The sequence below is a fragment of the Leptonotus elevatus genome, chromosome 3 (genome assembly GCF_054856555.1).
Source record: "Leptonotus elevatus isolate MCC_2025b chromosome 3, RoL_Lele_1.0, whole genome shotgun sequence".
In the NCBI taxonomy this organism is placed as follows: Eukaryota; Metazoa; Chordata; class Actinopteri; order Syngnathiformes; family Syngnathidae; genus Leptonotus; species Leptonotus elevatus.
Genome location: NC_141241.1, coordinates 2603316 through 2627684, shown reverse-complemented (window position 1 = coordinate 2627684; position 24369 = coordinate 2603316). Strand labels below are relative to the sequence as shown.

General features: G+C 39.2%; 1 protein-coding gene across 1 annotated transcript; it reads left to right on the top strand.

The window, feature by feature from the left end:
- Window positions 1-36: 36 nt before the first annotated feature.
- On the top strand, window positions 37-17012 carry LOC147176632 (aminopeptidase N-like). The gene is made up of 21 exons (XM_086070830.1): window positions 37-172; window positions 3886-4572; window positions 4648-4790; window positions 5515-5654; window positions 5789-5915; window positions 6220-6374; window positions 7231-7344; window positions 7667-7810; window positions 8931-8996; window positions 9066-9131; window positions 9205-9380; window positions 9808-9884; window positions 9985-10118; window positions 10208-10263; window positions 11172-11319; window positions 11507-11598; window positions 12540-12650; window positions 12734-12901; window positions 13006-13146; window positions 14207-14288; window positions 14626-17012. The coding sequence occupies exons 2-21, from the start codon at window positions 3974-3976 to the stop codon at window positions 14776-14778; spliced, it is 2892 nt and encodes a 963-aa protein (XP_085926956.1). The 5' UTR covers window positions 37-172; window positions 3886-3973; the 3' UTR covers window positions 14779-17012.
- Window positions 17013-24369: the final 7357 nt, after the last annotated feature.

Sequence of the window (24369 nt, the reverse complement as noted above, 5' to 3'; positions counted from 1 at the left end):
CCCTTTAATTTTTTTAACCCCCTCCAACTCAAATATGGGGAGCCATCCCTCTAGGAAAACCTGCGGTAGCTTTCGTCGACTCCACCCTTGCAGACTGTTTCCCATCAGCCGGGGCTCATTCCAGATCCTGCACGCACGCACGCAAGCAGTGGACGTACTCGTACAGCCGCTGGTATGTACAACCTTCTACCGCAAAATGGGGAAAATTGCTTTTGTCGTGGATTTTCTTGGGTGCTATATTGCATATTATGCTGCATTTTTCAACAGAATATAGAACATTTATGAAAAAAATGACCCATGATGGGTTGAACGCTTCAGATCCAAAGATCTAAAGCGCTTTGTAGTTTTTACAACATACCGGATTTCTTTCCTTTTCTTTTTTTTCCTCCGGCAGCATCGACCTTCTTTGACAGCTTAATCCACTGAGACAAATCAAGTTCAGTACACTTGGAAATGCCTAAAAAATGGAGTTCAATCCAAAAATGTGTCTGAAAATGTGGGTGACAAAAAGAAAGCAAGTGTCATGGAACTTGAAATGGAACTTAACTTGCGACAGAGAGAATGTTCTGGCTGCTCAGTATAATACAAACAATACAATTTCAGTAAGAAAATCATGTATACAGGCTGAAAAATGCCACTAAGTGACAGTATCACTCTGCAGACAGACTATTTGGTGTTATCAAAGTGTGGATAGTTTTCCGTTTTATTAACTGGTTCTGACAGCACGACGGAGTCGTGGTGAGCATGTCGGCCTCACAGTTCTGAGGTTTCCAGGTTTAAATCTCTGCTTTGTAGATACTCAGGTTAGGTTTCTTTGTTTCCTTGTTTCCTTCCGTCCTTCCCATTCCACATTTCATGCCATCCTTATTTCTTTCTTTGCATCCCTGCCTCATTTATAACTTCATATTCTTTCGTGCTTTCCTTCCTCAATTGTATATTTTACATCAAGCATGTTGGATTATTGTTGCTTCCGACGTTCAGGGTTCTGTTCTGAGCTTGTGCATTCCTGTGCAGTTAGTGTCCTCCTCGTGCGTGTGTGGATTTTCTTCAGATTTCTCTCATTTTCCCCAGTTATACATGTTAGATTAATTGAAGACTCAAAATTGTTGGAAACGTGAATGTTTGTCTATATGTGCCCTGTGATTGGCTGGCTACCAGCCCGGGCTGTCCCACGCCAACTGGGACGGGCTCCAGCTCACACTCTTGACAAGCAGTTTAGAAAAATGAACATACACATGTGGTTTATAGATGGGAAGACTGTGACTTGAAACATTGCCACGACAGTTAATGAAGTGCGCATGATGGCAAAATTCTGCTTCTACAATAAGCCAAGTTACCTAGAAAAGTTTTGAGATTTTATAACGTGATTTGGATTTGCTGTGAACCATCAAACTCACCTCGGTAGATGATGTCGGTTTATTTTTGCCTCCTCAAAAAAAATAAGTCGTAACTTTTTTTAATTTTTTTTTTATTCAGACCCTAAAGCCATTTTCACAGCATTGTGAAAGTGATCTCACATGAGTATACACCTACAAAAAAGTCCAAAGGACCCATTCCTGGAAAAACAAAATCATTTTTCTATTTTGGTTATTTTATGCTGGCCAATTCCAGGGGTCCTCCTAAGACGAACTCATAAATTCTTTCACAACATGAAACTTGGTAGGCAAGTCTATTGTCTATCACGAGTAGACCCACAAAATAGTCCCAAGGACCCACTTTCAGGATGCGCAGGAAGTCTGCCATTTTGTTTGGAAGCTGTATGACTACATAGACGGATGCATTAACAACACAAATGCAAAAATAAAAACGATTTCTTCCGGTATGCTTAGAACCTCCCACGTTTTTTGTGGGGGCCTTTGGGTCAAGCTGCAAGCATGCATTCCAGATGTTGCAAGTAGCTTCGGGATGTTGTCGATATTTCACCACAGAGTGCTCGTAAGTTTCCTTGATGTTGTTTGCAGGAGAGCGTTTGTAAAGAGAGATGTGCCGAACCGAATGTCAAAACGAATCTGACTCAAAGCGGTGCGCATATTGTTTTCTTTAAAAGTCGCAGCATCATTTGTGCAGCAAGTGTAACAAGAGCTGTGCAGTCCGTTTTGGAAAAGAATGTTCATTTTCTAATGGCTATTAACTTGGTGTACCTTGTTTTCCCTGCATATACTGTAAAGAGTTTCACAAACTTTCCAACCCACACACAAAATAAACATCCCAATAGCGTTGGCACAGCCTTTCCCCTCCACACTCAATCTAATATTATTTCCACTTCCAAAGATAGATGGAAAAAAAGTAACACTGAATCTAAACAAGCAATCATTAGAAAAACTAACATGCAGTGAATACTGTTTACAACAATGTCAGGTGAAGGAAGTTCTTGTTAACCCCCCCAAACCCCCCCCCCCTCCCCCGCGTTTTATTTCTTCTAAACAACTTTCCAGCATTTATCGCCACAGCTCATAGCGTTCTCCCGCCAGCTCTGCGGTGGTAAATGTTGCCGAGTCATCTGTGGGAACCTCACTTGTGGACTTTTGAATCTGCGTCAGCAAAATGACGTTTTTGTCTTTTGGCGACTGAAATCAATAAACAAGTATATGCTCACAAATCATGCAAATATGTTTCTATGGATGAAAAGTATTACGCGGACGTTTTTGTGAGCGCGCATGCCGTCGACCCCTGGGAACTTCTTTTTAGATCGTCACTGACTGCTTACCGGTGCACGGCGTGAACATGACAACATGCTGGATGTTGCCAGGGAAACATCTGCACAGATGGTCACACTGGAGGCAAATGAGGGAAACGCAGTCAAGTACGACAAATCCAATATATGCATATGTGTAATTGGAAAATCCAATATATGCATATGTGTAATTGGAAAATCCAATATGGACCACATAGCTTTGTCTCTTACTCTTAATGAGTAAGCTACATAGTGCCTTTCTACCTAAAGGGTGCGTTAAAGGTTTTTAATGGTACAACAATGTGGTTAAAAAGTACAAACCATAAACCTCCCTTGAAACCCTAACTACTTTAAAACCTAAGGTCACAGATTCAGACAAAAACCTAACCCTGATTTGATCACTGCCCCAAAAAATAATAAAATAAAATAAATAAATAAAAAAAAATTGCACAAAAATGGCATAAATACATATTTTGTATTAGTTCAGTATTTTACCAGGAAGCTAAATCTTGTCTAAATTTTTTTTTAAATTAATCTTGTTTCAAGTGAAACAGTACCGGAATGTTTTTGATGCATTCAATTTTCTATTTTGTGGAGGAAAACACTTTTCAGAAACGGTGCTTATACTATGATTATGAATTCAGTAGTTCACCAAAGAACACAATTTTCACATATAATTCAGCTTATGCAGTAAATACATGTATTAGGAAAAATGCAACACAGATGTAAAGCAATTCTCATCACGCGACATAATAGTTTGGTGATTGGCTGGAAAGCAAATGTTTTAAGTGAGTTTGGGTCCTTAATGTGTATGGTCCTTTATTTTGTCACACAGGGTTGGGTGTGGCCTGATCTTTTTCAATAGTTATGCTGGAGTTGCTCAGTGACACATCATCAGAATGTCTTCTCTGCCCATTGTTGTTACTTTGTATTTTTGTACATAAAGATTTTTACTTTTCCACTTCCGTCTCTTCCCAAATCCGCTCCCCACTTCCCAGCAAAATCTTAAATATTTTTGACAGTAAAAGTTTGTGTGTGTTTGCTTCCAGGAAATGCAACATCGATTTTAAATAGTTCTCAGAAATTGTGCATTTATACGTAGCTTGCATGGTCATTCAATCCTCAAGCATCTTTCAGTTTCGTCCATTTTTGAATTTGTGACTCAATTGTCAGAAGCAATGCTTTCAGTCTTTCCATGGATCCCCTCACAGGTATCATGCACAGGCCCTGACCTCAGGTGCAAGGTGAACTTCGCCAAGTGAAACAAAAGCCTGGGACTTTTCACTGGCCTTCCCGATCATGGCGAAGGTCTACTCCGTCAGTAAGAACGTGGGACTTGGACTACTTTTGTTAGCGGTGACCGCTCTGGTGACTATTCTAGCTCTGTCTATTGCCTACGACAAGGAGAGGACCAAGAATCGAAGCAGACCCGGCGACGAAGCGCAGGTCCACAGCGACACCCCCGATCCGACCCCTGTAGCCTCAACAGATCCGTGGGACCAGTACAGGCTTCCTTCCGCACTGGTCCCCGCCTCCTACAATGTGACACTGTGGCCCCGATTGGAGCCCGACGCAGACGGCCTCTTCATCTTCACCGGACACTCGGATGTGGTCTTCGCTTGCCTGCGGGCCACAGACCTGATCCTCATCCACGCCAACAAGCTCAACTTCACCACCTTCAATGGGCACCACGCCTCGCTCAGCGACTCGTCGGGAGCCCCGATGCCGGCCATTCGTAAGTCTTGGCTGGTGGCAAAGACGGAGTACCTGGTCCTGGAGCTCAGCGGCAGCCTTCAGGAGGGGGCATCCTACGTCTTGCGCACCGAGTTCCGGGGAGAATTGGCGGACGACCTGGAAGGATTCTACAGGAGTGAATACTTGGAGGATGGCGCGAAGAGGTGAGTTATCACGACATGGACTTTTGAGCGATTTCATCACCAGCATCTGGGTTGAAGTTCTTAACTTTTTTTCAGAGTGGTTGCCACCTCCCAGATGCAAGCCACGTACGCCCGCAAAGCCTTCCCATGCTTCGATGAACCCGCCATGAAAGCCGTCTTCAATGTCACCATCATCCACGACCGGGATAGAGTGGCTCTGTCAAACGCCCGGGAATTAGGTTTGGAAACGTCTTCCCTAAAAAATAGCAACGTAGCTACATTTGGCCATGAAATTCCAGGAACTTCTGTAGGTCTTGGAACTGGAAGTTTTCCATAGCCTAAGGCTCCTGGCATATTTACAGATCAATTTCCATAAGAAATTTGGGGAACTAGTGTACTGCAATTCTACTTACGGGTCTTGGAAAGAGAAAGTATTGCTACTTTCTCTTTCAAAGACCCAACCTGCCAGAAATAATTGATAGCATTTCGAATTCTCAGGCAATTTTTAGCTCATACTATTTTTAGGTCCTCAAACTCAGGCCGAAGGTCCCCGGATGAGTGATGCAATGAATCCCCCACTATTTGCAAGAAATAGGGACTGAGCCCTGTTAGTTAAATTATTCAACGCAAACAAAAGACCTCCATACAATGCTAATCAAAATGGCGTACAAATTTAAAGGGATCGCGTGACGATTGCAAAATGACCGCCTCGATTTTCAGGAACTTTTAGCTTGGAACATTGAAAGCGTCCTTTCTGCTGAAAGCGGAACAAAACTTGCTCATGAGGCCAATCATGTTTACCAATTGTTTTTGGGTTGCTTAACCCCAGGGTCTTCTGGAACTAAATTGAGACAACAGTTCCCACGGTCCTTCAAAAGCTCCTAGTTCCAGTGTTTGAATTGCTCTGTATGATCAAATAAGCGTAAATTGAGGAGCAGTAAAATTGTCCGACTGTCCCTGCAGATGTCAAAGATGTGGTCATGGATGGTGCGGCTGTCCGCGTTACAAAATTTGAGCCCACCGCAAAGATGTCCACCTATCTTCTGGCCTTTATCGTCAGCGACTTCACCTACGTCGAGTCCAACCAAATTAATGACGTACAGGTAAGAAACACTTTGACTGAGGAGAAATACATGCATGTCTCGCGAATGATAGAAAATGGGAAAAAGTGAAGCTCTGGATTTCAAATGTCCAGCACCATAGATATGATTATTATTATTATTATTATTTTTGCCAGGTGCGGGTGTGGGCTCGGAGGAAGGCCATTGACGACGGACATGGCAACTACGCTCTCAACGTGACTGGATCAATTCTTCGGTTTTACGAGCACTACTACAACGCACCCTACCCGCTCCCCAAGTCGGGTAGGTAACCAAAACCTACAGAACAAATATCAGATGGATGTCGTAGGTTTGACTTGAGCTTGTAGCTTCCTTCACATGGAGGTCGTCGAATCTTGGGGTTTGTGAAGAAAATTGCAACTTAGGTGCGTTGACCGTTTGGGGTTTGTGGCTTCCGGACAAGACTTTCCCCCCTACATAAGGGTTATTTCCAGGAACAGTGCTTCATAATAGTTCACTGATTCACTGGAAAGCAAAATCTTGAAGCAGGAACTTTTTATTTTTTATTTTTTTTATCTTACTGTGTGAATGTCCTGGTCCTTTCCAGACCAGGTGGCTTTGCCCGACTTCCACGCCGGTGCCATGGAGAACTGGGGCCTGGTCACCTACAGGGAGACGGCTCTCCTCTACGACCCGGACAAATCCTCGGCAGGGAACAAACAACGAGTGGCCTCCGTCATCGCACACGAGCTGGCGCACATGGTCGGCCATCTTGGGGGTTGAAAAACCCGTTCCTATAGAAGTGGTTCTCAAAATGGGTTCCTTCCACCCAAATCTTTTTCTGCAACCTAGCTTGGCTTTAGGATAATTCAAATCTTTATTTTCATTGTAATATATAATCACATAAATCCAATTTGAACAAAAGGCTTATTATTAATAGAATAAAGACCTCTTTTGTTCAAGAACTAAGACTATGATTTCCGATATTCTCAAGTCAAGTTTACTTATTGAGCAGCATAACTTTGTTCAATTGGGATCATGAAAAGTGAAAATCAATGAGTAATTGAAGGCCCTCTAATAAGATACCTACCAGAAGATGGCGGCAAAGCACTACTATGGTCAAAATCAAGATCCTCAACTGCCTTCTGCATAATTCCATGGCACCGAAATGTCATATGATGGCAACAAAGCAATACTTTAACTGCATTGACCTGAACACAAATTATTGAATAATGTGTTTTTCAGCTCATAACAGAGGGCAGGATCCAAATTAAAATCTGTAAACAGGTGAATTTTCAAATGCCGAACCATGAAGGGCTGAAATAATTAGAGAATAAAATTGTATTTGTGAAATTTACTGGTTAAAAAGTATTCCTGAAAAAATATGTATTTATTCTCATACCTTTACACAATTTTTTTTATAATCAGATTTTGTTATATAATAGAATGCCTTTTTTTCCTTTGCAACTTTGATATTCTTACGGCATTTCAGGTTACATATGGTAACTAGGATTCTGATAGGGACCTTAGAAGATTTCTCCCCTGGACCCTGAAAGTTTGAGACCCCCTGTTCTATACTGTAATCTTAAAATGAGAGCTTTGCTTGTGTTTTGTCCAGTGGTTCGGCAACCTGGTGACCATGTGCTGGTGGAACGATCTGTGGCTTAATGAGGGCTTCGCGTCCTACGTGGAGTACCTGGGAGCGGACTATGCCGAGCCAACATGGAACATTGTAAGAGAAACAACTCCTTTTACATCTCTCCTGCAAGTGTATGCCTGCTGTTGCGCACACACTTGCTGGCGAGATCCACAAAGCTAGAATGATGGCTAAAACACAATCGGACCTCCAAAATCAACACACCAGATGTTTGTTCAATCATTAACATTGCATCGACAATGATTTGTGAATATAATGCACATATACGCGTGGACTGACAAATTGCATGGATTTGTGAAGAAATATGACATTGAGCAAATTGTGACATCGGGGGCCCGACGCCAGCAATATGGCAGAAAATGCGGAAACTTGCAACGGAAATATGATTCTGTTGCAGAAAGACCAGATCATTCTGAACGACGTCCAGCATGTGTTGAATCTGGACGCGCTGGCTTCCTCTCACCCGCTTTCCCGGCGAGAAGACGAGGTGAACACACCTGCTCAGATCAGCGAGATATTCAACACCATCTCCTACAGCAAGGTGGGCACTCAACAACCATAGTAAGAAATCTGTACTTTATAGTGAACACTGTGTGGATTTTTCAACTGATCTTAATTCAACGTCATCTATAAACAACCACTGCCGGAATGAAAGTGTTGTACACATAAAAAATCAAAAACGGATGGCGAGTCTCAATGATGAGTTACATGAAAGCCAAAGAAAAAAAGTTTTAGAGGGGAAGTCAACTTTAAAGGGATACTTAACTCACTGAGCCATTTTCAGAAGCAAAAAGTTAATATTTTGTCCAGAATGAAGTTGGTAACTTCATTATTTTTCATGTACAATGTATACCTTAAATGACTAATTTATCCACTTACTGTCGACTGAAGATGACATCAACTGTGCTGAGGAAGTAGGTAACGACCAATTATGGCTCCGTTTGTTGACCAAACCCAGAAAACAGGTGAGCTATGATTAGTCGTTACCTACTTCTTCAGCACAGGTGATATCATCTTCAGTCGACAGCAAGTGGAAACATTTGTTTTTAAAGGTATGTACTGTACGTGGAAAATACTGAAGTTACCAAATTCATTCTGGACAAAATATTAACTTTTTACAGCTGAAAATGGCTCAATGAGTCAAGTAGGTCTTTTTGAACATTTTTTCAACACTAATATTTTATGTGATCTCACTCGACTAAACATGACATTCTGATTAATATTATATTTGTGGAATATGAGTTATGCAGCAAAAATCCAGCCATTTTTATCCATCTGAGGGGTCGGCCATTTTGCCACTTGCCGTCGACTGAAGATGACATCATAGTTGCTCAGGGCTCAGGCAATGGCCAATCACAGCTCACCTGTTTTCTAATGCTGAGCTGTGATTGGTTGTTACCTGAGACCTATGCAACTGTGATGTCATGTTCACTCGACAGCAAGTGGCAAAATGGCCGCCCCCTTAGATGGATTTTGCTGCTTAACTTATATTCCACGAACACAATATTAACCAGAATGCCATATTTGGGGCTGTAAAGAAAATATTGTAAAAAAAATAATAAAATAAATTGGTTTGACTTCTCTTTTAAAACGAGCTTTAAAAATGGTCAATGAGGCGGCTTCTCTAAATGACACACTAACTGTTATCTCCATCCTTTCAGGGGGCGGTGGTCCTAAGGATGCTGTCCGGGTTTCTGGGCGAACCGGTGTTTGCCAAAGGACTCAGTGTGAGTATCCCTACAAGATGGCCACTGCGTCCCCATGGAATTGCTAAGACGCCGCATTCTCTCGCTTAGTCTTACCTCAACACGTTCGCCTTTGGCTGCACCGTGTACAGGGACTTGTGGGACCACCTCCAAAAGGTTTTGTAGGACCACTTTGGCTGTCTTTGAACTTCACTTCAGTTTGTCGGCTGACCGCGTCCTTCTTTTCCAGGCGGTGGAGGACACTCCAGGCTTGCGCATCCCACGCACGGTCCACGACATCATGCACCGCTGGACTCTACAGATGGGCTTTCCCGTGGTGACCATCGACACCAAGACCGGACGCATGGCCCAGAAGCACTTCCTGCTGGATCCAGAGTCGGTGGTGGACAGGCCCTCGCAGTTCAAGTAGGGTTAACTTACACCATGAGCGTCAACTTTACACGACAACCATTGAAGCAATTCTTACCATAAAACGACATGCGCAGAATAGTCATAACGGCGCACGAGCGCAGGATACAAAAGCAACATTTGAATACAATGGAATGGTCGCTAAAACAATCAACTCAACTCACTCAGCACTTTAACAACCATAGCTGCATATAAAGGAAATGGAAGTGCCATGCTTTCTTTAAAACGGAACCACAGGGCAGAAAATACAATGAAAACAGCAGGAGCCCTAAAAGTGACCCCTGTGGAACACAATACTACAGCCAAGGTTAAACTAACGAAAAAACTCAAAACAAAAATTCAAAACACAATTTCGTTAACGAGGACTAGCTTATGACGCCATTGTTGAAAAATGATTGTTCCCCCCCCCCTCCCAATCCCCTAGTTATACGTGGTTTGTGCCCATTAAATGGATGAAGACCGGCGTTGAGCAGCAACAGTATTGGCTTCTCCACAAGACAGGTACTTCAGGGTTCTCGTGCCCACTTTCGCCATGTTTTTCCCTCTCTCTATTTATTTTTTATTTTTTTTAAACGCCCCCTTCCCGTACCACTTTCCCCAGACACGCACCCTCAAATGAGAGCCTCGGGACTCAACTGGGTGCTGGCAAACACCAACATGTCAGGCTACTTCAGGGTCAACTACGACACGGACAACTGGAATCGCCTCATCTCCGTGCTGGAAACAAACCATCTGGTGAGTATACATTGACTCCACAGTCTCCATTTTGTTGCATCGGCCCGACGCCAGCGATATGATTCCGAGCTGTGGTTTGTTTCCTGCAGACCATTCCCATCCTAAACCGAGCGCAACTCATTGATGATGCCTTCAACCTAGCACGGTAACAACTGTATACAGTAGTTATTATTATTATCATTACTGTTATTATTATTATTATTATAGTTATTAAAGTATAATCATGTTTTATATTGAATGTAGGGCTGGGTTTAAAAAAAAATCGAATCAACATTGAATCGATTTTCCTCTTCAAGCCTGATATCGATTCATAAAACCACGAATCAATTATTTTAATATCTCTTTTTCCCATAAATTAATAAGGAAATAGAATTTTAAAGGCCAATTTTTATTTTATTTGACTGTTTTCTTGACATTTTATGTTTACATGAATTTAATAATAATAATAATAATAATAATAATACATTTTGTATAGACGCTTCACAGAAAGTCCCCAAAAAGATCGAGGACAATAATAAAATCAATACAAAAAGCTTAAATAAAAATAAAAATAAAAGACCATAACATAAAATCAGTACAAAACTAAACATTCATAATACTAAACATTAGACAATAAAAACAACTATGAACAGATTTTGGGATTCAAAAGTATTTTCTTACATTTATGAAACACCTGATTTTATTGTACTTTAAGACCAACTCCGAATCTTTTTAATTTATGTTTACAAATATTGGATTAGAATTAGGAAAATATTTTCATCTCATCCTTGCTGATGCCAATGCTTGTGTAACACTTAAATGATTATAACCCTAAATCATTTAACCAGTTCCTTCCTCCGCAAAATTCAACTTGGAATTTAATGTTTGTGGAATTTTTTTGATCATGTCCTTGATATTTATGAAGAGTTCATGTTCCATAATTGATCACTATCGGATTAAAGTGAAGTGAATTGAATCAAACTGAACTCTTGTGAATTGAAATGGAATCAATTGATGAAATTAGAATCGATACCCAGCCCTAATTGAATGCGAATGTGATGCAACTCATTTTAGAGCCAAAATGGTGGACCTCACGCTGGCCCTGAGGACCACCAAGTACTTATCCAAGGAGACGCAATACATCCCGTGGCAGTCGGCGTTGGGAAACCTCAACTTCTACTACCTCATGTTCGACCGCACCGAAGTCTACGGACCCTTACAGGTTAAAAAAAAAAAGAAAGAAAAAAAAGAAACATTGCGCCGTTGTAACATTTGAAAGTGCACGATTGGAAATGACACACATGCTAATGTTAGCTTAGCCTGTTAGCTTCGGACGCTGCTGTATTTGACTCCACTTTTCTGCACCAACGCTCAAATGAGGGCGGATTGATTTCTATTTTTTAACGCAGGCGTACATCAGGAAGCTCGTCCAACCTCTTTTTGAGTATTTCAAGAAGATAACGCACACTTGGACGACGGTGCCTGAAGGAGTCAGCAACCAGTAAGAGGGAAACAGAAAATTATTTGGTTTTTTTTAGGGTGTCAAATTATTTTTCACGCTCTTACGTGATGTTTTGCATCACCTCAGGTAGAATCAGGTCAACGCCGTGGTTTGCACCGTTGGTCAATGTATTTTATTGAAATGTATTTATTTATTTAACTCTTAATGTTATTTCAATGGATATAAATCCAGTTGAATAATTAATTTCATTGAAACTAAATGTATTTTGTGATTGATTTGAATTTAAGTTACTGAATTCAAATTAATTTTGATATTTAATGTACTATTTAAAATCAACTGAATTCAAGTTAATTAAATTTTTTTTGGTACTTCTATTTTTGAACATTTAAATGTCTGGTTGCCAATCAATGGAAATATTAGTATTCTGTTGTATTCAAATAAATTAAATTGCATGTTTAAGTTTTATTGAATCTATTAGATTGTGATTAAATTCATTCAATTTCTTGCTATTATTCAGATATTTGATTGAGTTTGATCTAATTCAAACACTTTTTTCAGATGGGTCAAAAATAGCCCAACTATGGGCCAAAAATGGACCGATCCTCTACTTGGGTCGATTTGACCCAACTTTGAGTCAAGAAATGGGTCTGTTAGCGTAAAACAACTCATAAATATTGGTCAGATCCTTTACTCGGGTAAAAAAAAAAAAAGAAGATAATTTTGTATGAAACAACCCAAAAAGTCGGGTCAAATTGACCCATAAAGTGGATTGCTCCATCTTTTGATATCTATAATTTGTTTTGTTTTATCTGCCATTATATAGCTTCTACTCTTTGCCAATTTTATGGAATTTACAACATTTAATTAAAAGCATTTCCTGTCATTGAAATGGATTGAATTGAATCACGTTTGTTGATCCGCCAGTCAAGCTCAATTCAAAGTGTCCCGTCCGTCCGTCCGTCCGTCTGTCCGCCCGTCAGGTACAATCAGATCAACGCCATTGCGATGGCTTGCGCGGTGGGCGTGCCGGCCTGCAGGGATCTCATCAGAAATTGGTTCAAGCGCTGGATGGAGCATCCGGCGCACAACCCGTAAGGATCACAAATGCGCTCGACCTGACGTCCATGCCAACCGTCGACCATTTCAAATGTCAGAACTGTGTGGTGTGGAGCAGGATCCATCCCCACTTGAAAAGTACGGTGTACTGCAGCGCCGTGTCACTGGGCGGCGCCGACGAGTGGGATTTCGTCTGGAGGATGTTCGAGAACGCCACGCTGGCGTCCGAGGCCTCCAGGCTCAGGGCGGCCTTGGCCTGCACCAAAGTGCCCTGGCTCCTCAACAGGTACGATTTGACTTTTTATATCCACAATGGATGGAAGGACTAGAATTTCTGCCATGATTCTGATGATGAATATCACTAGCAATGCAATTGCGTGTTGCCGTCAGGTATCTTGAGTACACTTTGGACCCGACTAAAATCCGCAAGCAGGATGCCACGTCCACCGTGGTGGGTGTTGCCCAGAACGTGGTGGGCATGCCTCTGGCCTGGAACTTTGTCAGAGCACGATGGAAACAACTTCTCCAAGAGTGAGTGCATACCTTGATTAGTCATCGTATTAGTCTCTTCTTTTTTGCACTCGTATGACATTTTCGGATTTTCATTTTTAGGTTTTACAGTGTTGATGGCGTGACAATTGAAAATGTTGTTTTTCAAATTGTTTTTACGAATGGTTGGCTTGTTTTTACTTTGATTTTTTTTTTTTATAAATAATTTCTTCTTGAGGGGGAAAAAAAACTGTTTCTGGGTGTATAGTCTTTGTTTGTTTTTTAAAAGAAAATTCTAAATATTAAGTATTATTTTTCAAGATGTTATAATTTTTTAAAGATGAATTAAATAATTATTCATGGCTTCTTTTCTATTTGCATTTTTATGACATTTCAGAATTTTCAATTTTACGTTTTACAGAGTTTATTGCGCGACAGTTAAAACAATTAGTTTTACAAATGGTTTTAGAGTATTTGGCTGGTTTTTATTTTGAATTTTTGTTGTTTTATTTTATTATTTTTTTCAGAAAAAAATTCTTCTTGAGAAGAAAAAAGGCAGCTTCTGGGTGTTATATAGTCCTTTTTTTTTTTTTTTTTTAAGAAAATTCAGCATTTAAGTATTATTTTTCAAGATGTTATAATTTTATAAGATTACAAAAATGGGATTTTCCCCCCAAGATAAAAAGTCAAAAATAAATCCAAACCCCTTAAAAAAAAGGTATAATAATAAAATAAAATAAAAAACTTGCAAAAATGCGAGATATTTTTATTTATTTATAAATCATCAGGACAATAACCCTATGATAAAAAAAAATGGAGCAAAGTAATCTTGTGAAAATAATCAGATTTTTCAAAATAATTTTGAACGTAATGTATGAGAGTATCATATTTCTTTCCGGATAGTTTTGGAATAAAATGTTGGATTCTATTATAATAGAGAACAATTGCATTTCCAAAATGTTACTTGTTTTTATTAATTTTTTTTGCACATTATACAGGAATAATTTTTTTGTTTTTTTACACTCGTTTGACAGTGTTTGGTTTTTTCGAAATGCATTTAGTTTGTAAGTTTTTTTTATACACGTTGTGTTTGTGCTTTTAGCTACGGAAAAGGATCGTTTGGCTTCACGTCACTCATCAGGGGACTCACCATGCGCTTCTCCACAAAGTTTGAACTGCAGCAGGTACATTGAAAATGCACAGGTTGCAAAAGTACTCACACCCTCTATTCAAGTAAAAGTACAGATACTTGTGCAAAAAAAAAAGAAGAAAAAAAAGACTGATAAAACTAAAAATACTGACTGAAGTGAATCCCCACTTTCAGGAGATAAGGGCCGAGCACGGTCACGGGTCATTTGCGAGTAATTGGGGCCCCCCCAGTTAGAATTACCTATACATGTCACAAGAGGGCAGCAAAGTAATACTTTTTGTCCAAATGAAACTAATCAGCTCACTTCAACAGTTTATTGGCTCATCAAGCCTATTTTTTTTTCTCCTTCCTCTCTTTCTTCATCTTAACAGCTGCAAAGATTCAAAGAGGACAACCAGGCGGTGGGCTTTGGCTCGGCCACCATGGCGCTCGAACAGGCTATTGAGAGGACTTCTGCCCAGATCAAATGGGTGACGGAGAACAAAGGCCGAGTTCTGGACTGGTTCTCTAAGGAGTCCATGTGAGGGGAGGGAGGGGGTGGGGGGGTTGACATCAGGAATAACTCTTCTCTCTTTTTCACGCTATAATCATCAGGATGCACACACGCACCCTTTTTTGTCTGTGTGTTCTCAAATGGCGGCTTTCGAGGAGGTTACAATAGCTGACGGTGCAAAAACAACATCCATAATGATGCATTTGGTACAAAAGTGTATCAAAAAAACTTTTAATGCTATTATGCATTCTCAAAATGTTTTTTTTTCCTCCTTACTGTATGGTCTCGTATGTGGAAAGTGGAAAAGTAGCAATATCGCAAAGTAATCCCAAAATACTTCTTCTTTTTTTCTTTTTTTAAATAACAGGCTGTAGTCAAAGGAAGTATTGCTACAAAAAAAACAGCTCAAAAATTTAATTATTTGACTCTAATACCAATTTTTTTTAGGTTTGTTAAATAAAGTGCTTGAAAAGTAAACAATGTACAGACTGAGCTAATACACACATCATTTTGAGATTTTGCTGACATTTCCCAGCTTTCTTGAAAGCATCTTTTTTTTTTTTATGACCCCATTAATGTATAGATTATAGCAGGAGACCTCATGTTTGGATGTTTCAGCAAAGTCATTCGCCTTAATTCACTACTCCGCTTTCTCTGATGCAATTGCAATTTGTAGTAGCAAATACAGTGTAAATGTGCATATGTGCATAATGACTGCAAACTAAAATCTAAAGGCCCAAATTGCACTCATTGTAACCAAAGATATGGAAGCTGAAAAAAGGTGAATGATTACACGTGTGAAAGTTTGTCTAGGGAAGATTTAAGATATCCGTCGAATGTCGTTTTTGGCCTGGAGCAACTTGCAGTGGGACGATGTTGATGTTTGACAAAGAAAAACGAAACATTGTACATCAGATTTGACCTTTAAAATCAATTCAAATTGCCATGAACCAACAGTAAATGGAATGCCAATAAATAAGGTAGTAAGACAGTTTCAGGTCCAAGTTCTAGGTTTGTCAAAGACTCAAAATTGTCTTTAATGTTCATGAAAATGCAACTATTAGGCTAATTAGTTTTTGATGTTTTTAAATGTGTATCCATCCAAGTGTCTAAATTGACTCCAATGTGTAAAAAAAGTGAAGGATGGGAATTGTCAGTAGTTGTTTCGATATGTTTTCTTTATAGCCACCATGTTTGCTTTGCAGCACTTTTCCAGCGACGTGGACACGTTCGCTTTCAGGCCGCATCACGATTCTTCCACGTCGTAAATGGCGACGTACTCATTCTCCCTCGTTTCATAACCACGACGAGTGGTCGCCATAAGTCACCGCTAATGATGTGTGAACCGTCACCGTCATTCAATCAGGAAAACTCTTAAAAAAGAAAAAAGATGACTGTTTTAATCCCTTTACTTGTCAGGTACGCCTGCACCATATTTTCTGTATATGATATCGATGCTGTCTGATTTTCATGATGTCATTAGATTGTACACGAGACTGTATATGGGATGCAAAGAATGTTTATTTGTAAAATCTCTTGATTTTGAGTTTTATTTTGAAAAAGTACTGTGTTTTTTTTTGTTTTTTTTTTACTCGACTCAGTTCACTGCCATTGACGGCTAAAAACGTCAAAAATACATTTGAACTATTTCTATTAGTTTAACATTTTTATCCTCTTTTGTTAACAAGAGTATGAAAACCTAGAATTTTTTTAAACTGTTCATTTAGAACATATATAAAATATGTGATTAATCGTGAGTTAACTCGTAAGGTCATGCGATTAATTACGATTAAAATTTTGATCACCTGACGCCCCAAATTTGTAATAATCTTTTCTTCTTTAAAAAAATAAGTCAATTACTGCCATTGACGGCTATAAACATTGAAAATTCATTTGAACTAATTTCCATTAGTTTAACATTTTTTCCACTTTTGTTAAGAGTATGAAAACCTATCATTTTTTTTCATTGTACATTTAGAACATATATAAAATTTGTGATTAATCGTGAGTTAACTAGCGAAGTCATGCGATTAATTAATAATGAATAAATATATTAATAATTAAATAATTAATAATTAAAAAATGTAATTGCCTTTCCCCCCCCCCCCTATTTTTTTAATGAATTTATGGCAGTGAATGAGACAATAAACAATAAAACTTCACAAGTTGACTTGCTTGTATTAAATGAGCATTCTATAGTTCTTCGCAGAATTTTAGCAGTTCTCAGTATGTCACAGTTATGTTGGACATTGTAACTTCCTGCTATGGACTGGCGCCATCCACTCAAGCTTGGGGCTTATACCCCCAGTGCCCTGAAGTGTCGTCTTCAGCTGTCGCCCCCCCTGGAAAAAAAACCTGGCCTCCCTCAGCGGGGGGCTTTCCTTAAGGACTTTAGCGCCGCCGCGATCCCTGTTTAGCACTTCCGTGTGCTCTGTTTGTCTTAGGAAGTCTGCAGATAGGCGACATCTAATTAAAGCCGACCACGACCACACAGCAACAAACTTGGATAAATTCTACTAATTAAAATAAAAAAAACTAAACTGAATTGAATCCATTTCATTAAATACAAATATTTTCAAAATATTATTTTCCTAGAAACAAAAGGTTTAAAATCGAAGTCAAAAAAATACCATGGTTTTCTTCTAAGTTGAACACTTTTTGTACAAATTTTAATTAAATTTTGCAACAAAAAAAATAAAATGTCTTAGAGTACATAATATTTAATAAATGATCTTTCAATAATTATGTAAATTTTCTATAAATGCAACACTTTTTGGTCCCTTACTGGTAAAATAAAACAATACTGTTTAGCCCAATTAGGCTAAACTAAAATATAACAAAATAATAAGGACTAAAATGAAATCAAATTGTTTAACTAAAACTGAAGGTTTAAGAGCAAGTCTATAAATATTTTAATTTTGTACTTAATGAACCACTTTTTTATTTTATTTTATTTATTTATTTGTACACACAATTCAACACAATTCTAGTAAGAACCAAATAATGAATTGAAATAAAACATAACAGCGTTTAGTTTTTTTTTTTAATTCTAAAACAGGCAGCACATTAGACACTTCTGTAATGATAAATAAAGTTTATTCTCAATGAAAACAAACTAACAATAAATATGCATACGTATGTACAAAAAACATTTTGTTGCGAAAAACAACAACAAAGAAGTAACGTTCATTGTTGCAATGAAAGTAGTCATCTTGTTTCTCATCATTGTCCTGAGAAGTCGTGAAGCTGTTGCTGCGGCAACCAGAACTGCTGAGCTTCGAAGGACACGTTGCTTGGAAACTGAGAAGACAAAAGATGAGAGAATTTTGTCACATTAGTCAAATGAAATGGGGGTTTTTAAGCATATCATTTTCATAATGTTTTAACAATGAAGAAAATTGTCTTTTTAAAAGTACAGTTTTCTTCGAAATTTAACACCTATTTGTATAAAAATCTACTAAATTTCTCATAAATGATACATAAAAAAATTGGATTCAGCCATATTATTTACAACATATTGGACAATTAAAAAAGTCATGCTTTAAAATAAGTCAAATAGATATGTCCCCCACTTAATTCAGTACCCCCCCCCCCTAATAAATTTAAATCATATTATTCAGGGTTAAAGCTAATATTTCACAATGAAATATTTTCTAAAATATGACCATAAATGTGTTCGTTTTCTACTCTTAATTTTATTTTTTGTTTACTCAATATCTACTACTAAACTAAAATGAGGTTTGAGAACATTATTTAAATAATTTTTCACAATGAAAAAACAGAACAGCCCAAATAAAAAGCCGAATAAAACATCTAATCTTTTTGTGCAAAATACATCCTGAGTTCAAATTAAATTTAAGATTACAAATTGACTTGTTGACCAACTTAAAAAAAAAAGAAGCTTTAATTGTGAATCCAAAGTGAATATATTAAACTTTGATATTAAACTTAAACTAAATTCATTAAACGTAATATGTTTTCTTGAATTAAACTAATCCAAAATTCATCCAAAGTGACTATATTAGGTTTAACGAACTCATGATTAATTAAACTTAATTAAGTGAATCCAAAGTGAATATATTAACCTTTAATATTAAACGTAAACTAAGTTCATTAAACATAATACATTCAATTGAATTAAATATAAAATGAATCCTAACTGATTACATTAAGTTGAATGAACTCATAATTAAATTGATTAATTATTTGAATTAAATTGTGTGTTACCATTTTTTTGTTTTTATTGGTCAACAATTCAATTTGTAATCTTAAATAGGTTCAACAATTCTCATTTTTAGAGTGTAGCTTGATAATATTAAACAATAGTTAGAAGTTTTGAAGCCACATGGAAAATGTCTCGGTCTACATACTTGACAGTTGTAGTTCCCGGTGAAGATCTGTTGGGCGGTGGCCGGGTCGCAGGGTTCTTCTCGTTGACCCAGGAACTGGCTGAGTGTCTGCGGTGGCTCTGCCCGGCCCGAGGGTCTCCTCCTCTGCTCCAGGGTCTCGTCGCTCAGACCCAGCTGGGCCGACAGGAAGGCGATGTAGCGCGCGGCCAGGCGCAGGGTCTCGATCTTGGTGAGGGTCTGGTCCCGGGGCGCCGCCGAGGGCGGCAGGTAGGACCTCAGGTGGTGCATAGCCTTGGTCAGGTCCCTCATCCTCAGCTTCTCTCGCTCGCTGGCCGTCTGCCGCTTCTTGCCCGGGTACCTGGATCGAGATTTCCTGACAGGAGATGGAGCGGGACGGCTAAGGAAGAAGGAGTCCAAGGCCAGGTTGGGCGAGAAGGAGTCCTCGGAGGAGGTGGGCGACAGGCCTGCGCTGAAGTAGCCGGGGTCCGAGGCCAGATCGTACAGCGGGTAGGACTTCTCCAGGAGAGACTCCAGGGAGAAATTGTCCTGGTTGTCGTGGAGCTGGAATGAAGTCTCCATGTCGGACGCTTTCAAGTGAGGCGATGAGCTCTGCGGCAAAAAAAATCGAGCAATTGTGAGGACAGACGGGGAAGGCTGGCTCCATATATATGTGGCGGAAGGTGCGAGGTTGCACCTTTCGGAGACTCGCTGAGAAAGAGGGCCTCGCACCTCAGCCGGGGGGTCCCATGGGAAAGATTCCAGCTCCTGGGCTGAGGTGCGAGCAGACAGCATCATAAAATAAGATGCATTCACACCTCCAGACTCCCAAGAAGCATGGGAAGGCTTCAACAGACTTGTGGTCAGGACCGGGACTGCAAATGCAAACAACTTTCCACCTCAGATTCTGTTTTATGATGTGATTCATTTTGGGAGGAAACTTTCATAGTCACATTTGTACGGTTTTTGAACAGTTGCGCTACATTCTTGCAAAAAGTGCTTAATGAAATAACACTTAAAAAAAATATATATATATAACGAAATTAAACGCGTTTTTCCCATATGTTCCTTCTAAAATCAAATCAAAGTATTTAGGGTAGCTAACAACTAAATAAACTGAATATTTCGGTGTGAGTCCAAAAATATGTCGCTTTTCAACGACATGCAACATTTTTTTAAATACAAAATCCCTGCTAAACTAAAACAATATGAAAGTGTTTAGAGTTCAGGCTTAAAATTTCCATAACCATTAACCATGAAAAAATATTACATTTTGAAAGCACGCCAAGAACCTACTCGTACAAAAATAGATCAGTATGTTTTCAACATAAGCCCAAAATAAGTTCAAGTTTAAATTATTATTATTATTTATTATTATTTTATTTTTATTATTATTATTATTATTTTTTTTTTTGTGTTCTTCTACAAAATTCAGCTATATTCCAGGACTAATCTATACAAATATTTAGGGTAAAATTATATATTTTTTCCCCTTAGGATCTTTGTCACTTTTTTTTACTCGCGACTGCCATCTCTGGCCCAAAGCGTAACTGCAGCATCTGTGTCAGGCTCGTTCATGGTGCGCGTGGGAGTACGTGCACGAGCTTAAAGCGAGAGCCACAGTTGAAAAAAACGAACACATGACTTCAAATGAGGTACGAAAAACTCCGCCCCTCCCCAAAGAAACTGTGGCGTGTGCGGGTCCGCAGGGAAGATAATATTTAGCGATGAAAAAATGTTAAAGCTTTTCATGTGATATGTTGGTATATAAAAGGAGCACTTTCTGGAAAGACTTCATAAACTGGCATTGAACTTAAAACTGTTTCATATATTTAGTAGACACAACACAAAACATCATTAAAAAAAAAAAAAAAAACTCGGTGGATTTTTTTAAATGTATTATTTGATTTGAATCGTTCCATGATGCGTGGAAGACGAATTAAAGGAAGAAGTGTGCCGCGGCAGCTGTTGGGTGTGATTGCCTTTTGCACTTCAAGTCTTGTTTTGACAACCTGAGCAGACCAGGGACCCTCACTTGCACTTCAAAAGAGCAGAACATGCGCCAAGCTTCCCTGCCATCATCATTTAACCATCACAAGACAACATTCCACTTGTGTATGATGACATCATTAAGGGCTTCAGGCTTAAAAATCTGTCCGATTTGATGCTGACGGAATTTGATGTTTGAAAAGTTGATTGTTTTCTAACTACTGTAATAAATGCTTTTTTTTTTGGTGCTAATTATCCATCCATCCTTCCATCCATTATCTGAACCCTTTGCCTTAATCGCTGCCTTGACGTTCCGTGATTGTCTGTTCATTTCCTTATTTCCAGTGCTGTTGCTGATCTATCTATCTATATATCGATCAGGCGTCAGTTGGTTTGGTGTGTATTGGAGCAGGGAGAAGCGTTCCCACAAAACGACGTGTGACTTTTTTTTGTCTCCTGCTGGAGGTTGAGGTGTCGCCCTGTTATTTAGAGGGCCTCACGCCTCCTCCTCGCGCTTTTAAGAGAAAAGAACAACAAGACCGAGGGCAGCGGAGGACCAAAGTCAGGTTTGTTTTTCGCTGGGGCTTGTGCAGTTTGTTTGCTTGACCTCTTACAACAACAGTAGTGACTAATATTGAACCAATTTAAGTGCGGCACGGTGGCTGACTGGTTAGCACGTCCGCCTCCCAGTGCAAAGGTTGTGAGATCAAGTCCGGGCTTCGGCCTTCCTGGGTGGAGTTTGCATGTTCTCCCCCGTGCTTGCGTGGGTTTTCTCCGGGTGCTCCGGTTTCCTCCCACATTCCAAAAACATGCATGGCAGGTGAATTGGACACTCCAAAATTGTCCATAGGTGTGATTGTGAGTATGGTTGTTCGTCTCTGTGTGCCCTGCGATTGGCTGGCAACCAGTTCAGGGTGTAACCCCGCCTACTGCCCGAAGCCAGCTGGGATAGGCTCCAGCAACCCCCGCGACCCTTGTGAGGACAAGCGGTACAGAAAATGGATGGATGGATGGACTATCAAATTTAAGTATAAAAAAAACACAGGAAGTACAAATGTACTCTTAACACAGATTTAGTGTTTTAATAAAGCTAAAAAATATTAGCAACGGCTCTCAGTGTCCGTTGCAAGCGCGACAATAAACATGATGTGGAATTGAAAGGGCAGCGCTTGGGTGTCATTGCACCTAATGAAGCGAAAGGAGCGTCAGGATGCGCTCGGCGTGTTATAATCCACATTAGCAGCCAGCGTTGTTTACTCACGTGTCCTAATGGAGCGATCAGCACAACGGCGTTAACCCTTTCATCCCTCCTGAGGCCTAATTAGCTGAAAGGGGGCCGAGAGTTTTGTGTTATTAGCCCGCATATCAAAATGAGGCTAATAAGGCTAAGCTAAACACACGCGAGAAGTTCATGTGCATGTGAAAGCAAAGAGTTCGTGTCTAGACTCAGCGGTGCCGAGGAGCGCTGTTGTTTGCGCAGCTACGTTAGCATGAAAGCGCTAAATCAATTTTGCTACAAGCTGTAGCTTACATTTCTGCTTCTGTGGCCATCAGTGCAATTTTTTTGTTCCTGTCTGTAGAAATAGCAGGTTAAAAACATTTATGACGTTACACTTTTGTTTTCTGTGGTGACATGACATGAAAATCACACTTGTGGGGTTTTCACGATTGCGCCTATTGCTCCAATACGAATCTCACTTCCTCCTCTTGTATCTTACTGTGGAGACATCACATGACAAGAAACCATAAAAAATGCATAGAAAAATTAAATCGAATTTGCCAAACCAAATCTTTCTTCCAGCTGTACACGTCTTTGGTGTGATTTGGTTTTTTTCTTTTGCTTTTGGGGTGTGTGATGCCGTCACAGAACAGTACGAATGTAAGGAAAGTGTGACATAACTACTGAGCTAGAAACTGACACAAAAAAACAAAAATGTACAAAACAAACAAAAAAGATGACTGGTGGAATTACATTGCCATAAAATATATGTATTTTTAGTTACAGTATATATATATTTAATGTAGTGTATATATATATATATATATATATATATATATATATATTTAATGTAGTGTGTATATATATATATATATTTTTTTTTTTTAATGTAGTGTATATATATATATATATATATATATTTAATGTAGTGTGTATATATATATATATATATATATATTTAATGTAGTGTATATATATATATATATGGCAAGTTTACAGGCCTGGTGATCACTTTCTTGTATTTTATATTTAATTTTTGATTAGTTCTCACTAGTTTGTATCAGAGTTCATTTTAGTTTTTGAGATTTTTGATGCACATTTAGAAAATGGAATTCAAATCAATCCTACACCTTCACACATTTGTACATGTTTTTAGTTTTAAAGCGCAAAATTAAATTTAATTTCATTTAATTTCATTTAATACTTTTCCCTGATTTAAATGGACACATTGTCCAAATAGAGCCAGAGGTGGAGAATCCAGGTCCAGAAAGTGTGTGTCTAAAGCCACAGTTTGTCTTTCTCCGCAGGTGCTTCTACTCACAAACAAGCTCATTACCTGCGGGTTGACAGTTGACGCACCTGTGGCTGAAGCTAATCTGTGGCAGTTTTTTTTTTTTTTTACTTTGTAGACCTGAATTCTTCACCTCTGGTTCCCGGTAACGCTTTGTTGTTGTTGTTGTTGCAAATGACAAATAGCTCCATGTTGCAGCGGCCCGCTTCAAAAGCGACTGGAAGTGAATAGTTGGTGACGTACTACTGTTTTGGAACGTATTCACTGGAGGAGTCTTCAAGTCGCACTGCTGAATAGCTAAAGTGGCTAGCAGCGGAGGCTAACCTGCATGCCGCCCAAAGTAAGTGCGTCATTTGAGTTCTTCTTCTTCTTAATGATCACAAATCACCCTAAATGAAGTTTTTTCGTGTTTGACGTCAAGTATCGTATTCATCCATCCATCCACGTAGTGAGGCACAATGTGGTACACTGCTTGGCGACAACCAACAGAGGGCACTGTTGATGCGTTTATTCCACTTTGGAACAGGGGGTTGACGAGTGACCATTCCTCTATGGTGGACGGATGATCCATTTATCCAGCCATCAATTTTCTGTAGTGCTTGTCATCAATAGGGTGTGAGCTGGAGCGTATCCCAGCTGACTTTGGCTGAGACACCCACAGGACATTCTATTTATCATTTTTCTATTAATTAGTTTTTGCGATGAGCACTTTGCTACTTCATTTGTTGTTGTTGTTGATTAATTTTAGAATATATTAATTTCTTAATTTTGTTTGCT